The sequence below is a fragment of the Coptis chinensis genome, chromosome 7, assembly GCF_015680905.1.
Source record: "Coptis chinensis isolate HL-2020 chromosome 7, ASM1568090v1, whole genome shotgun sequence".
Classification (NCBI taxonomy): Eukaryota; Viridiplantae; Streptophyta; class Magnoliopsida; order Ranunculales; family Ranunculaceae; genus Coptis; species Coptis chinensis.
Genome location: NC_141462.1, coordinates 88,568,756 through 88,585,400, shown reverse-complemented (window position 1 = coordinate 88,585,400; position 16,645 = coordinate 88,568,756). Strand labels below are relative to the sequence as shown.

Sequence of the window (16,645 nt, the reverse complement as noted above, 5' to 3'; positions counted from 1 at the left end):
TATAATTAGGCTATCCATGTGAGCTATTTAAGCTTCTTTTGGCGTGAAGTAGTTGTTGCTTTGGAATTGGATGTTGGAATTCTATTAGTTAGTATTAGTTAGCTGGTGAATCTTATAGTATTGCTTCTTTTTCGTACTTTTAAATCTTAATACTTAAAAGTTTGTTGTCCCTAATCACGCGTAGGTCTCAAATCTAAAAGTTTTCCTATGGTTGAGTTTTTGGATTTTGCCACAGTTGGGATTGAGTGTAGTACTGCAGTTAGTGTGCTTATACTAGATATAATAGCTGAAGTAGGATTGCCAGCGGGGACATAGCCATAGCTCTTGAAGGGACAATGAAAATAGTAATAAACTTTTCTATATTCTTTATTATTTCTTGATCCGTCCTATATCAACTCTTATTTTCCGTTCTTCTGTTGCAGCCCCGTGCTAGATGTTGCTGATTCCTGCAGAACTGGAGCTGCTACTAACATTATTTTAGGCCTTGCATTGAGATACAAAGCTGTCATCATTCCGATTTTCAGCATTTCTTGATACTCTTGATGTTACTGGAATCACTACTGATTTGCTGCTATGGTTTCTTTGGCACTCCTTGGTACCTTTGTAAGCCGTGCAAACTCTAAGTGCATCTAAGTGCTATTCAAGCAATACTTTGAGCGCGGTATTCATTTGAAATCACAGCTTCGTGCCAACTACTTCTGATAAGCAGTGCATGCTTTGATCGAACCTTTGTTCGTGAAGTATGCATCTTTTAATTGATGTCCCCTACCTCAGTGAATACAATAAGTGCTACTAATTGAACTGTGTGAGAACTATTTTTCTTCCCCTTCTTTTCTGTAATAAATGTGTAGCTTTATACTAAAACACTGTTTAAATTAAATGACGACAATGTGTTATTTAGTCAATCAGTGCATGGTGCATGATCAGCTGTGTGATTGTTCTCAATCAATACTTTTACTCTATTGTGGTACCACAAGAAGCTTCCCAGGTTCATCTCTACTTCTCCCCAAACCATGCGGTTCTCAAGTCTACAACCTTTCCATTCGAAATACAATAATCGAAACATGTACAAACTAAGCTTTGGTAACGAATGTTAGAATCTGTCTGTCTAATACAACGTGTGCGAGCACGTGCATGATGCTAGTAAAGATAAAGAATACAGATTACATTACATCCCAACTACCAACCAGCTTCCACTCTCCCAGCTGAACACCAACTTCTGCTCACATAGTTACACGAAAAGTCTCTTCTGAAGTGCTCCTATTGCTCCTTTGTAATATGGGTCCATTGGTTTTTAGCAAGACTGCAGGATTAGGCCCAATATGAAAACACCAAAAGACCAGAAAATGGGCCGGCAACAGAAACTAGCTGTAGCAGAAAAAAGAAATGGACTCTCTAGCCCTCCAAAGTATGAGCCACTTTTAAAGTTAGCGTTTAGCGCTTGTATCCTAAATAGTAAATACACATTTTTGGTCATATTCAACAAACCCGTCGCTCGAAAACAATAAAAAAAAAAAAACATTTCCATCTAAAACAACTGATCGATACTGACTATGTTCGCTAAACGCTTCTTACAGAAGGTCAAGATTCCCTTCTTCTTCTTCTTCTTCTTCTACTTCTCAGGTAATTCTTTATCCATTTTTTTTTTTGGTGCTAGATGTTCGTTCGGTCAAAATAAAAACAACCTTTTCTCTACAGCAAAATGTGACATTAAAGGATTTAAATCCACGTGTTGAAATTCACTATGGTATCCCATCCACTGCATCAATTCTTGCTTTTGATCCTTTTCAGCGACTCTTGGCTATTGGGACACTGTAAGTTTTTTTTTTTTAAAATATTGTGTGTATGAAAATGTTTTACTTATTAGGCTATTACTAACTATTATTAAGTGATCCCCCACGGTGCAGGGATGGAAGGATAAAAGTGATTGGTGGTGATAATATTGAAGGCCTTCTCATATCTCCAAATTCATTGCCCTTCAAAAGTTTAGAGGTTTGTAAGTATCTATATATTCATATTCTTTCTTCTTTATTTTCTCCTGATGAGAAGAGGAATAACAAAAACAAATTATTTTGCTTAGCAGTTCCTACACAACCAAGGCTTTCTTGTGAGCGTCTCGAATGGAAATGATGTTGAGGTAATGTAACTTTACATAACATTTTCAATATTTATGTGTTGTAATTTGTCTTCTTAATGCCTTTATACCTTCTTATTTCAATTTAAGACAATTTTATATATATATATATGTCCAAACCTGAGTACCGTTTGATGGAGCCTCGTTGATAGGAAGTTCAGGTTCATGTAAAAAGTGATCTTTGATGTTAGATATTTCAGTTTTTAAATCAGAACTAAATTCTTTTGGGCGTGAGCTTCTTGGTGGGTATGTGCATCCAACAAGGAAAAAAAGAACCGTAATTTAAGTATGATTCAAATTTCATGCGTCGATGTAATATATATACTACAGATGGTTTTGATGATATACGAGTGCATCAGTGCATGAGTTCAACAATCTCCCACAGTTATCTACAATGAACATGCAAACTTATAAATGCTCTGCGATTAGCGATCCATCATTTCACTGCTCTTCGTTTTCTTCATGAGTAAATGCTTACCTTTTTTTTCTTTCACAAACTAGGTATGGGATTTGGAAAACAGATGCTTGACTTCCTATCTACAGTGGGAATGTAACATCACTGCGTTCTCAGTGATCAGCAGCACCTGTTTCATGTATGCTACAGTCTGTGGAAGTTGTAAGAATACATTTGCATCTCCATATGAACTTTTTATGTCCCATCTAAACATTTTATTGTTTTACTGCATACAGGTTTATTGGAGATGAGTATGGATCAATGTCTGTGTTGAAGTATGATGCTGAAGAAGGAAAGCTTTTGCAGTTACCATATCATGTTCCTTCGAGTTCTATAAGTGGTATGGTAAATATAATATATTATCTCATGATGTCAACCATAAATTTCTGTGTAATTTATGAAAAACTTGTAAAAAAGCTTGTTTGTCTCTCTAATGAAACTAGTGTGGTGTTTAACAGATGTAACTGGGGTTTCACTGCCTTCCCATGAATCCATTGTTGCAGTTCTTCCTCAGCCCTGTACTTCTGGCAATAGGTGAGATATGAAAATGCTTTAATCTCTTAGTTTATTTTCTCGGTTTTGAATCTCTTGTTCTTTTCATTATTATATGAAATTTGAGTTTTCTACATTGTAAAGAGTCAAGACAGATATAATACATTAAAAAAATAGGTACATGATATCTTTCTAGTACATTTTTTTTTTTTTTTGCTCGGTACATTAATGGAGAAGCATTAAATTTTTATTTGTTAATCGTGCTGTACTTCCCAGTGCTTAAAGGAAATCATATATATGATTTCATAAGCTTGTTTTGTAAGTTGTTATTGTTTGTTTGGTCCCTTGTAATGTTAACATAAACACAACATACTTCAGCTATGAAGACATTGGGTATGCCAATAGGTGGGGTTGGCCATAGTTATCAATATTATACCATACACGAAATGTATCGTACGATACGTATCGTATCGAAAGAGAATCGATACATATCACACTAGTGTATCAAAAGTTTTATGATACGCTTCAAACACATGAAATATTAAAAGGATTTATCTGAAAACTAGTTTTTAAGATTTATTTGGTTTTTTCTTCTCTTTTCTAAGCCTTAGAAAGCCATCTAAGGTTTTAGGATATGATAAACAACAACAGTAATGCAAAAGCAACAGCTGGCTTACTCATCTAACAGCTAGCCTACCCCTTTATGCCTAATACTAATTTGGGCCTAGTGGTTGAAAATGATGACATTTTGTACCATACACTAGTAGTATTGTGTGTGATAAGACTATTTTTGTACAAAACTTACATGCACATGCACAAACACATATAAAACTATAACTATGAGTCTTCACTCTTCAATCCTTAAGACCTTTTCCTGCAAAGTATGAATTTATTGCATATATATATTCAAATAATTCATATATACATATTTTTTATAATTAATTTTAAAAATACCGTATCTTACGATACACGATAAGATATATGGTACGATATGCAAAAAATGGAAAACGATATATGATACGATATACAATTTGACAACTATGGGTTCGGCAACTTATAAGTTTTCTTAACTCGTTTTTGGAATAAGAGTGGTTATTACACATTATTATTACTGATTAGTGCATTGGTTGCTCTTTTGAATGCAAAAGAAGAGGCTCCTTTTTTGTAGATTTTATTGGAAAAATGAGAATAGAATATCGCCAAGAAAGACTTATTAAATATATAAACTGCTTGGAGTTGGAATTAACAGAATTTGATGAGTTGGATTCTTTATGATGGAAAGACAATGATCAGTGCCTTGTAATCAGTGTTATTAGACCCGGCCCGGCCCGGTGGTTTGACCCGGTGACCCGGTCACCAAACCAGGTTGGGTCACATAGTAGATCGTTTAAGCAGTTGACCCAGGCCAAACCCGATTAACTCGTCCGGTTTTCTTGTAAACTGCTTTAACCCAGACGGTTTAGTCCGAGCCGCCGGTCCATAACTAACTTTAGAAATTATAAAATTTTAATTTGTTGGTACTAAGACTCGGACCTTGGGTGACTATTAAACAAGCTAGGATCTCTACCATTACACCACAACAGCTTTTCTTGCTAGTTATTAACTATATAAGAAATAAAAATAATATCTAATAGTAAACTAGTAAATAAACATTTTAATTTTGAAAAACATAATCTGTATAGACTCAAACCTAGGTTTATTGGAAAATGAAATGTCTCTAAGACCACCTGGGCCACTAATGAAGTTGTGAAAATGTATGTACTAAGTGAATTATATAATATTTTCAACTTAAGTATTGACCCACTGGTTGAACCAGTGACCCACTGGTCGAACCGATGACCCAGTGATCCAGTTCCTTTGCCGGGTCAGTGTCCGGGCTGGGTCTGATAACTATGCTTGTAATACCTTAAATTTCACAAAAAAAGTCATTTTTTCGTCAACTCATTGTACATCTGGATGTGGCACTTGTATCTAGTATTTACCCTTCTCTGCAGGTGGTTTTCCACATCCATTGTGGTGTCTCCTGTATGTGAATGATTGCTTACTTCTCCATTCACTTTCCTTATTTATGTTGATTCTTCAATATCAGTATCAATGTTTTGGTTATTGATGTTTTTGTGCGTGTTTCGATGGTTAATGTCAAAATTAATAATCATTTAATCTGGAAACAAAAAAGATTGGCATTTGCTAATTGATGCACTTGAGGGAAAACATTTTTCTGATGGTTGGAAAGAGAGCCTATTAGGAATGTTTAGCAATGGTTGAATACGAGGAGAAACATACTATTTGAAGTCATGTTTTCCCTACAACAGGTATCTGCTGTTGTACGTAGACACTGATGCCTATGTTTACATATACACTAAATTACTAATCAATGTCTTTTGTCTCTCTTAGCTTGTTCTGACTTCTGATTTGCGATACATTAGAATAATCTGGTGGGCATATCAATAAAACATTATGTTTTTTAACAACTTTAAATGGCTCTGATTGTTCTATTTTAGAATCTTGTGTTTCACATAGCCATTCCTTTCCTTTGTCTGCAGAGTACTGATCGCTTATGGGAATGGGTTAATTATACTATGGGATGTTATTGAAGCTCAGGTTGTTCTTGTTAAAGGTAACAAGGATCTTCAATTGGAAGATGATGTATTTGCTGATTCTCCTGCTAATCATGAAGCTCCAGACCCCCAACTTGACCATATACAAGAGGAGAAAGAAATCAGCTCTATTTGTTGGGCATCTTCCAATGGATCCATTCTTGCTGTTGGATATGTAGATGGGGATATTATGTTGTGGAACATTTCAAGTTCTTCCTCTACCAATAATCAACGAGCTGGAAGATCATTTAACGGTGTTGTGAAGTTACAGTTATCATCTAATGAAAGAAGGATTCCTGTGATTGTATTACACTGGGCTGAAGATAGTCAATCACACAAAGATTGCAAAGGGCAGCTTTTTATCTATGGTGGTGATGAAATTGGATCTGAAGAAGTTCTGACGGTGTGTTTCTTCTCAGAGTTAGCTCGTTTTCAATACACTTGTAGTTGTTTGTATATTAGATCCTTGTGCACTTTTACACTGTTCGTACTCAATGAGTTTATACTCTTTTACGCTTCAGTATTTCAGCATCAACCATTAGAACTTTTTGTCAACATGTTTTCTGGCTGGTACAGGTCCTGAGTCTTGAATGGTCATCTGGAGTGGAAAATTTAAAATGTATTGGACGCGTGGACCTTACACTTGGTGGATCTTTTGCAGACATGATTTTGGTACCAAAATCTGGGTCAATGAAGAACGATGTCAATGCAGCTCTATTTGTATTGACTAACCCTGGACAATTGCATGTATACAATGACATAAATTTGTCGGCAATAGCATCTCCTTCAGAGAAATTATCCTCTCTTCCAACAATGAAATTTCCGGTGGTAATACCTATGGCCAATCCGGACTTGACTGCCGCAAAGCTCTGTGTAATACCTAAGGACGAAAACTTGTCCAAGGCTCTCTTAGAGGTATTCTATTTCTATACTGCAGTAAACTCTCGGTTTGTTATGTTTCCTTTGAAGTTACTGCATATCTTTACCATCTCCCCTTCTTGAAGTAATTCTTCTTTGTTCAAGTAGATAGCTTCCATTGTGACATTCGGTGCTACACCTACCGTTGTGGGTTCAGAGTGGCCTTTGACTGGTGGCGTACCGAGTCAATTATCATTTGCTGAAGAGAAACGGATCGAGAGAATATATATAGCAGGTTATCAAGATGGATCTGTTCGACTGTGGGATGCCACATTTCCAGTCTTCTCACTTATTTTTTGTCTAGAAGATGAGGTTAGAAGTTTCTTACGAAGATCCATAGATTCTTGATGTTAAAAGGATGACATGCTTTCTCACATTCATTTTGTTCTTTGTGGCTGGAAAAAAGAATAAGGAAAACTGTGTTTGATAGCGACAATTAATTGGCAGGTAAAATGCACGAGCGGTGTCGAGGCTAATTCTCCAGTAACAGCATTGGAGTTCTGCTCTCTCGGTACAAGTTTGGCTGTTGGAAAAAAAAGCGGTCTGGTCAGAACGTTCTACTAATGGTTTATTCTGGTTGGTTCTAGGAGAATCTTACAGATCTTATTGACTTTTGCCAATTTTGTAGGTTTCTGTCTATAAGCTCTTTTCGAGTGCTGGGGATACAAGTTTTCACTTTGTCACAGAAACTAATCATGAAGGTTACTCTTTCTCAGTAACAAACATCTGTTGCTGCCTCATTCGTTTAATTTTCTGATCAATATGCTAAACATTATGCACTTTTTCGACAGTTAACGTTATGCATCAAGAAAAAGGATTTAAATGTATGGCTGCCTTTTCTGTCCTGAATTCTCCTATTCAAACACTACTATATGTGAACTATGGAGCCAAGCTTGCTGTAGGTTTTGAATGTGGCCGTGTAAGTATCATCTTTGTACTGTCTTAATTTCACGGTCTTGATCCTTTTGACTGTGGGTTGTGGATTTCAGTATAATAATTGAATTCATCTTTCTTTGACGGCTCTCATATCAGGTGGCAATGCTTGATATCAGTACATTATCAGTTTTGTTTCTTACAGATATTGCAGCCAGTTCAAGTTCCCCAGTCATTTCAATTGTTCCGAAGCCATTTCCTGATATTGGTAACTTAAAAAAGAGTCCGAAGCATTCAGGATTCAAAAACATGAAGGACCTCGCTGAGGGGGTTTTATTCATTTTGACCAGAGATTCACAAATTTTTGTTGTTGATAAAGTCAACGGTAAAATGATTGTCCCGAGGTCAATGCACCCAAAGAAGGAGTCAGTTGCCATTTCTTTACATGTCATAGGCAAGTAGAACTCATTAGATTTATTTGTAAGTTCATGCTGCACTATGGTAATGGTTCGTGTCAAATTGTCAATTTCTTCATAAGCTTGAACTTGTGTAGAGGGTAAATTCTATGAATATGGGAGGAGGCTCAGGATAGAACATAGGTGGGACACACCTAGAAATGGGGTGGAATTAATCCCAACACTATCCCTAAGCAAGACATGCTGAAAATAGACACAAACGGTGAGCTTTTTTTTTCTGCAACAACACCTAACAACACTTGAACCCGAGACCTCATATAACTTTAGCTCTGCTACCATGTTAAACATTATGAGTATCCAACTTAAAACCAATTGGTGATTAGTGAGCGTCCCCATGATTTATATATTAATTGGCTACGCTTTAGACTCCCGATGTGGGATTAATAATCTCAACACACCCCCTCATGTTTGGGGTATTTTTTAGCCTAACACGTGGACACTTTTTTTAAAGGGGTGACGTGGAGAATGGATCCTTTGGGGCAGAGAAATAGCCCACTCTGGTACCATATTGAATGACGGCATCCAACTTATACCCAATTGGTGATAAGTGGAGCAGTCTTAGGATTTATATGTTGATTGGCTAGGCTTTAGACTCCCGATGTGGGATTAATCATCTCAACAGTTCATGCATATCTGATAAATGTTCTTTGTACCAGAGAATAGCACCTCAATCTGTAATGTTTCAAATGAAAAGGATCTGGAGCAACTCTCCCAGAATAGTATTGCCCATAGTGAGCCCGTGCACACTAGTATTGGTACTGGAGCTAAGTCCGAAGAAGTTGAGCTTCACACTTCTACTGAAACTGTATATTCTGGGGACAGACTATTGAATTCAGTTGTTTTACTTTGTTCCGAGACTGCATTGCGCTTGTACTCTGTAAAATCTTTGATGCGGGTACATCCTTATCTCTTTTGCCACCTTTATCTTCTGATAATTACTTATATTTGCTAGTTGAAGGAAGCTTCTGATGTTTTTAGGGGGACAAGAATTCAGTTTGTAAAGTGAAACTTGCAAAACCTTGTTGCTGGACCACAACTATTAAGAAAAAAGGCGAGAATCCATCTGGATTGATTCTGCTTTACCAGACTGGATTGATTGAGATAAGGTCAAGCACTAATTTCAGTAATCCTTTCTTTTCGTTTTCCTTGCAATGGTCACATTACACAAGTATTTTTAAGTGACACAGGATGCAAGTTGATTAATTTTGTTGGCAAATTTGGTTTTCTTGATTGTGAAAATGGAAGTAGAGTCATCTACTTCTTTCTTGAAAGACAAAGTTCCTGAAGCCTTTCATTGGCAGGTCTTTGCCAGATCTTGAACTCGTGTCAGAAAGCTCTTTAATGTCGATTCTAAGGTGGGGCTATAAGGCCAACATGAATCAAACAATGAGCTCATCTAATAGTGGACTAATTGCATTGGTAACTTTCTTGTTTCTCAAACAAATATTTGTAGTTATCTTTGTAAGCTATATATTACCCAAATACTTATTTTTAGCCTTACAAAGCCCACTTTGAAGTCCTTCCATACTTTCTTTCCCTTTCAGTAGATTGAATTTTGTTCCTACGGTTTACTAAGGAATTGGAAACTCATAATGTGTAGATGTTGGTATTTTGTACTTCCCAAATGGTGAAAAACTCCAAACGATTGTTTAATGTCTCTGTAATTGTTCATTCTTCCATCTCTCGTCCCTCAAAGTAAAATACCATACCATTATCCTTACTGATTTTCTATAATTCAGTGGGTCTATGAACAAAGTAGTATAGAACTGTAAGAAATTGGAAGGGACGCGGGAAGGAATTTGGAAGAAGAGAGGGGAGGACCAGAGGAGTAGAAAATCGAAGCCCTACCCCAATCTCTAGGAACAAAACAATCCTTGTTCAGTCCAGTTTCTAGAATCCATAAAGGAGATAGTATTTATTAAAGTTTTGTGAAATGTATTTAGAATGTTCACAAATGAAAAGCAGAAAGCGATTTTGGTGTTCCATGACAAGATTACTGAAGCACGAGATTCTGAGGAATTTCGTACAAAAAAATGCCATAAAAATAATTACTAGTTGAAGCAATTTTAGAAGGTTGTAATTGATGATTTATCACATTGTAATATACTCTGAAACTTTGTATCATCCAACTCAAAATCAATTGGCAATGAGTGGAGCAGCCCTTGGGGGACTATACTAAACACTCAACATATATATAGCTTTAACAGAATCAATGTATAAGTTGGTTTCATGGTTGCTAAAATCTTTAGTGATCTGGACGAAATATACAGGCGAACGGGAGTGAATTGGCTTTCATTTCCATTTTCATTGGTGAAAATGATTTCAGGTATCCTTATTTCATGTATGTATTTGGCTGCTAATCTACAACTTTGCTGAAAAAGAATTAATTCTAAAAGAACACTGAATTATTTTAGGATACCGGAGTCTCTGCCTTGTCTTCATGATAAAGTTCTTGCAGCTGCTGCGGATGCTGCCATTAGTTACTCTTCAAATCAGAAGAAAAAGCAGGTTTCCTTGAAATGTTTCACATTGTTTTGTTATATTTACGCACTTGTAAGGTTCTTGCAGTCAGCAGTCTAACTTCTGTTGCTACAGGGCAGTGGTCCTGGCATATTAAGTGGCATCATGAAGGGCTTCAAAGGGAAGAAAGTTGGCTATACTGCTAATGCTGTTGGAAATCGTCCCCAATCTTGTTTGGCTCCACAAGTAGAAAACGTATTTTCTAGAATGCCATTTGCAGAGCCATCTGCAGATATTGCAGATTATGAAGAGGCGGAGCTCAATATAGGTCCTTTCTCGTTCTTTTCTCACCTGCCTTTCCTATCTCCTTCCCTTTGCTTTGCACTGACCCACTGTGTTTCAAATTTAATAGATGACATTGAAATCGATGATCCTGTGGAAGTTGTGTCTACTTCAACTTATACAGGAAAAAGTGATAGTGGAGGTACATCAGGTCTGTCTCATTATCTATTAAGTGTATTTTAACTACAAAGTTTAAAAGTAACCTCTCTTTTTCCTCTACAGATAAGAAATCAGAAAGAGAGAAGTTATTTGAAGATGCGACTATGGATATGAAACCAAGACTAAGAACACAAGATGAAATTATAGCTAAATATCGAAAGGCTGGGGTAACTACTTGTAACAAGTCCACTTTAACCACTCATTTTGCATTTTTTTTTAATGTCTAAACTGGCTATTAATTCCAGGACGCCTCTGCCGTAGCTGCACAAGCAAGAGACAAGCTTTTACAGCGTCAGGAAAAGCTTGAGGTATGATACTATCTTGCTGAAAGGTCTAGAGCTCATTATCATTTGAATTTTATAAAAGAGCTCTAGAACACATAGATGTAGACAGAAATTACTCTGACTCGCTTGAATCGAGTAATTTGGCAACAACGCTGAATGGTCTGTAAAATTAGAGAAGTTTCGCAGAAAGCACCAACTAAATGATCCTCAACTTCTTATCAGTTGTGTCCTAAAGAGTATTGCAATCACTAGGATATTTTTCTCTTACCAATGACAAAATATGATTTATCAGATGACCAGGCATGTTAATCATATCGCTACAGTAGTTGAGTTCATGAGAAGTTACAATCAAATATGCTAACCATAATGTTTTTGGGTTTAATGGTTTCTACATAAATTCACTTTATTTGCAATTTTTTTTCTATTTCAAACTTTCACATGATCAGCGGTTTTTAAACATGAATTACTTGAAATGTAGTAGTTATACTTTTACTGAGATGCAATACACTGTAATTTATAGGGGTCTGAAACTGTTTTTAGAGTATTAAAATGTCTTATAGGATCCTTGACATACAATTCCCTTCTCTTATACCAGAGGATTCGCAAAAATACAGAAGAACTGCAAAGTGGGGCTGAGAACTTTGCTTCAATGGCAAACGAGCTCGTTAAGGTGATGGAAGCTCGAAAGTGGTATCATATATGATAAAAACTTGACGTCCGTCCGCATTTTTTGGATTAAAGGGGGTAGGGCAGGCATCTTTCCATGGTCTTAATAAGGAAGCTTACTTGTGAGGTGAATAGCTGCACGAACTTGTTTTTATGCTGGCAGGGATGGTTCTTCGGGTAAGAAACATTTAGTCCAGGAAGCAGAGGGCCTAGTAGTCGACTGGCGCACTCAGAGGCCAATAAGAATGTTGGTATTGCCCTTCTACCTACCTGGACTGCTTTTATGATAACATCTGGGTTGGTATTGCCCTGTAAAGAACGAAAAGAAAAAAATAACAAAAGATTGTAGTTGTGATATCCGATATGTACTGTAGATCTAAACAAGTGCAGAATAAGGCATCAGGTGGAAAAGCGCCATTATATAGAAAAGGATAAACAAGAAACGATGGTATTATACTATTATTATGACACAATCTTTATTGGCTAGTGATGAGAATTACTTATTAGTTTGATGTTATAATGTTATTATGTTTTCCTTGTAATCTCAAATGAATAATATTGGAAGTGGATATTCTTCTTTTTATTGAAAAAGATATACTTGCCTGAATGGATTCCGACCGCCGGAGCAATTACTAATAAGTATTGGGTGCTGGACTTTAGGTAGAAGAAAGTGAGTCAACTCATTAATTGACTTTTTCTCTACAAAAAAAGTTAAACCTTTAGTATTGGTAAATAGGTAGCTTTTCACTGTCTTTAGTGTGGTAGGATGGTCCTGCCCAGGGGCAGGACGCTAGCGATTCTCCTAATAAACATACTGAACTAGTAAAGCAAGTCCACAAAAGAGTATCACTCCGCTTTGATCTGAAAAGCATGCGTTCTCTCTATCTTTCACCCAAGGAACTTTTATCTTGAGCACGCCATTCTTCCTCTGACCTTTAGTCTCGTTAACCTTGTAAAACTCAAGTGGAAAAGCGAGCTTAGTCTCTTACTTCCTTCCAATCTCATAGTTATTTAATGGTTATTCCGTGTCCTTCAAAACAAGAACCTTTTACGTCTTCCTTACCAACTCCAGGCATATCAATCTTTAGGTACGTTGCCTCCTCCTACTTGAAACCCATAAAAGTTGTGTTGATATGAACTCAGGATGGATGCTTGTATAGGACTACTGCATTCTACGTTCAGGAACACGCAATGTACCATTCAATAATAATTAAGGGCAACATGCACCAGTGGTCTGAGTAAAATTGTGACAAAAGCTGAGAAGATACAAATGTTTACAATAGCTGAAGATACAAGCACCAGGGATTGGCTATGATTTCAAATGCTAAAACCAACCAAAACTCCTCCAATGCCAAGCTTTCAAGGAGCAGACGACAATTATCTCCTACTGGCCTATGATCCTAATATGTTGCAATTGCATGAATCAAGCATAGGCTCTATATTAATGCTTCCAATGCGTTACTTGAACCTAGTTAAAACTAACACATGCAGTTTAATTTCACCATTATCAATTACTATCTCAGGTACATTTTTCTCAAAGATGAAGCAGACCCAAACACAAACATGTTTCAAATATGCGGAAACACTGACAACCCAATTAATAGAAATTGATATACCAATATATAAAGTAATAATATAGAAGGCATAACAATATAACATTAAGTAGCTAGGAAAACGCAATAGTTACATAAAATATCTATTCTACATTCATATCCAACAGACATATCAGACCTCTTTCTGTAAACCTTAATCGTTGTTTTTCTTGTCAAGATACGGTAATTGATTCATGTACAAAACTACAAATTGTGAAGAACTTTATAATTTGATATCAGTTCTTTAGCCATCAGAAAGTAAAATCTTGTGGATGTTGGAAATAATAACAGAAGAAGATGATTAGGACATTTCTAGCCTAATTCAGAGTCCCAAAAGAGATGAATCTGCCAGATTTATAAAACACCAGAATGTGCTTCTCTTCAGCAGCTTCTTATTCGTTTTCTCCTTTGATCAAAAGTCATAGTTTGCTAGAGCAGCCAAAATAATAGTTTACTAGACATGTAAGAAAAAGGAAAAGCTGACAGGTGCTATGAATAGACCAAGTGATATCCATGCAGTACGTCGTGTTATACTACAGTTATCAATAGTTTCTGCTAGCTTACAACTAATTTACTTTATACTTTCAGGTTTAATATTTTGGCAGTCAATAACTATCAGACTTCGCTAATAATGCTATCTCAGATAACCTGATAAATTCTGAGACAAATACAAACATGTACCAGACTACCAGGTCTTCAACAATATTTCTCAGCCTGATTAAAGTGAGGTCAGATTCTATGAACAATCACTCTGCATACATTCCGACTATCCATGAGAATTTTGCTACACTAGGACCAAAGACCATCTGCTCGAAGGCCATCCACGGTTCTTGAACTAGCCAACTTTCTGTTCAAGAGTTCTCTCAACTCAATTTCACTTGGGAATCTCTGCTCCTTTAGCTTAGAGAAAATCTACAATATCCAAACAAAGAATCGTGACGTGGATAAATGCTAGTATGGAGTGGTAATAAGCATATGATAAAGGAGCAAGAAAATCACATTCTTGTTTTATACTAGAAATAAAAATGGCTTCACACATTCCAAACTTTTTATCCTTGGGAACAAATTTTACGTGAATTATGAAGATCCCAAACAACTTTCAGATATATAAATTACCAACATGCAAACAAATTATGTGCTAGTGATTGACATTCAAGCTATGGAAGTTTAAAAGAATTCCTTGGAGACCAAGTACGCCAGGTTATAAATCTGCAATTCTTATGTGTCATAGGCTCCGCTTGGTATCAAGGAAATAGATGCAAATGTGGAAAGTTTTAATTTAGAAATATTTGCTCTGAAAGAATTTCCAAAACAAAATGTTCCATAATTCGGTGCTCGGTAAGGTAAGTGAAATCAGTTGTTGAATGGGAGAAAAGATCGGGGACGAAGGGTTTTCATGTTGGGGAAAGTTTTGTTGCCATTTTTGAAAACTTTCTAAAACAAAGTTTTCTCGTGTTTTCCGACTAAACAAGCGGACCCATAGTGTGCAAATATGTAGAAAGGATGCTATTCTAAAATGATGAAAATGACTGAACTGGCTTATAGACACTGATAATTGCTTAACTGAAAAAAAAAGGGCAGCTGTGAAGGTGATACATTATAGGTTTCCACCTAAAGTGCTACACATACTAATACACACCGGATGGCCTTTATTGTCTAACATTCCTTCCCAACTAAAGGATGCCCCCACCGCACCATAAACGCAAACCAATAAAAAAAAAATGGAAATAATAGTAAGTAAAACTAATAATACCCTACTATTAGACACCATTAAATGTTTCTATCATGTAGGAAGTAAAACATGTGTTGCCGGTGAAAAATTATCTACATTCCAAATAATAGAAGAAGCAAAAGCCACTTACCAATTCGCCATTGTAGTAAACTTCAAAAGCCCCGGAACTTTGTAGGAAGGATTGCATGACATTTCCAAGAAGCCAAGCGGTTGCGATGGTTCCAAATCTATTTTGGCGCATTGAAAAATACCAAGCAGGAGGATTCATGTATCCCAACCTTGGAAAGATGTGTTCACCACCCAAAACTATCCCCATAACTCCAACTTGAAAAACAGGTACGGCCTTGCTAAGTATGCGTTTCGGAAGGGCAGGTGGATAGTTTGCAAGAATGACATCAGCCCCTGGAAAAGCAGTTTCCAACCCCTTCTTTATAGTTTCCGCAGTTCCCCTGCCAAACAAAAACCAATCAATTTTCCAATTCCAAAATGAAATTTCAAGAAAAAGGGGATTATTAGCTCAAACCTGTAAGAACAAGAGGAGCAGAAATTGATGTTGATAGTAGCTCCACTCCTTATCGTCGTCTGCAATAAATAAGAAAAGAAATTAATTAACTTGACGTGGAAAAAATTTAATTGTTTGAAGAAATACCTGAGTGGGGAAATCAAGGGTTTGTTGTTGTTTAGATGATGGCACGTGATGGGGATGGTGATGAGATGGTTTGGAAGGTGGTGGGGGTGTAAAGAGGTTGAGAATGTCTGAACAGAAGAGAAACAGTGGGAGTCCAACCAGAAGAAGCTGCACTCGATCCATTGTAGCAGCAGCGAGAAAGAGAGAAGATCAAAAAACAAAACAAACAAGTCTTCTTCGTTTACGGGTTTTTTAATTGGGCCGTGGACTTGAGATTGGAGAATTGCTCATGGGCCTTATTATTCTTAACCCGATAATAATTCCAACCCTCCCTCGTGAAATAATAAATTAATAATGCACGTGGGTTATTCGTGTGTGTTGGATATTCTAACCCCTAATTTTAACAAACTACTACACTGCATTTTGGTAGTGAACTTCACGGGGCAGCAAAATAAAGATGTCACAACTGCTCTCCGTATTTTACACAAATGTTGCATATTTGATTTACTACTTATGACCAATTGACTTTGGGTTTGCCAATGTCGTCTTTAAACGCCTACACTCTATCTAATGCACAAGCGGGGATAGCTCATAATAACTAAAAATTGAGTGAAGTAAAAAGTGACAAATTGCAACTTTAGAACAACACATAATTGGTTTACTCGAAATATAATGTCTATCATCTTAAAGTGAAGGGACCATGACCCATTGATCTGTTGGTAGTGTGATTGACTATTGGCTAGTTTGGTCATGGGGGTGACTTAAAAAAAAAAAAAAAAAGAAGATTGGACATTATATTGGTATATCTAAACTAGCTGTTTGGTCATGGGTTGACATA

At 36.6% G+C, this 16,645-nt stretch overlaps 2 protein-coding genes across 3 annotated transcripts; one reads left to right on the top strand and one right to left on the bottom strand.

Annotated features, from left to right (window-relative positions):
• The first annotated feature begins 1,500 nt into the window (after positions 1-1,500).
• Positions 1,501-12,462, top strand: LOC147489729 (uncharacterized). 2 transcript variants are annotated; one of them, XM_086574989.1, is made up of 24 exons: positions 1,501-1,623; positions 1,699-1,814; positions 1,908-1,992; positions 2,084-2,137; positions 2,636-2,727; positions 2,825-2,928; positions 3,047-3,122; positions 5,624-6,080; positions 6,254-6,592; positions 6,704-6,907; positions 7,043-7,141; positions 7,224-7,296; positions 7,387-7,514; positions 7,628-7,922; positions 8,601-8,839; positions 8,923-9,050; positions 9,246-9,363; positions 10,215-10,270; positions 10,359-10,452; positions 10,540-10,732; positions 10,817-10,888; positions 10,969-11,072; positions 11,151-11,213; positions 11,785-12,462. In XM_086574989.1, coding segments are annotated over exons 5-24 (2,952 nt in total). In that variant the 5' UTR covers positions 1,501-1,623; positions 1,699-1,814; positions 1,908-1,992; positions 2,084-2,137; positions 2,636-2,725; the 3' UTR covers positions 11,893-12,462. The 2 variants fall into 2 exon arrangements, with proteins under 2 accessions (XP_086431115.1, XP_086431114.1); XM_086574988.1 differs by having other exon boundaries at positions 10,817-10,897.
• Positions 12,463-13,957: 1,495 nt separating this feature from the next.
• LOC147489728 (selT-like protein) lies at positions 13,958-16,203 on the bottom strand. The gene is made up of 4 exons (XM_086574990.1): positions 15,829-16,203; positions 15,703-15,761; positions 15,310-15,628; positions 13,958-14,359 (listed from the first exon to the last, which is right to left on the bottom strand). The coding sequence occupies exons 1-4, from the start codon at positions 15,988-15,990 to the stop codon at positions 14,237-14,239; spliced, it is 663 nt and encodes a 220-aa protein (XP_086431116.1). The 5' UTR covers positions 15,991-16,203; the 3' UTR covers positions 13,958-14,236.
• Between the last annotated feature and the right edge of the window lie 442 nt (positions 16,204-16,645).

Bases quoted from the DNA above. Each gene is read 5' to 3' on its own strand.
- LOC147489729 (XM_086574988.1), top strand. The intron at 10,733-10,816 runs GTCCTTTCTCGT...CAAATTTAATAG, and splicing joins AGAGGCGGAGCTCAATATAG to ATGACATTGAAATCGATGAT. The intron at 11,073-11,150 runs GTAACTACTTGT...TATTAATTCCAG, and splicing joins CTAAATATCGAAAGGCTGGG to GACGCCTCTGCCGTAGCTGC.
- LOC147489728 (XM_086574990.1), bottom strand. From the start codon at position 15,990: ATGGATCGAGTGCAGCTTCTTCTGGTTGGACTCCCACTGTTTCTCTTC. The intron at 15,762-15,828 runs GTATTTCTTCAA...TATTTATTGCAG, and splicing joins CCCTTGATTTCCCCACTCAG to ACGACGATAAGGAGTGGAGC. The intron at 15,629-15,702 runs GTTTGAGCTAAT...TTTGTTTGGCAG, and splicing joins TGCTCCTCTTGTTCTTACAG to GGGAACTGCGGAAACTATAA.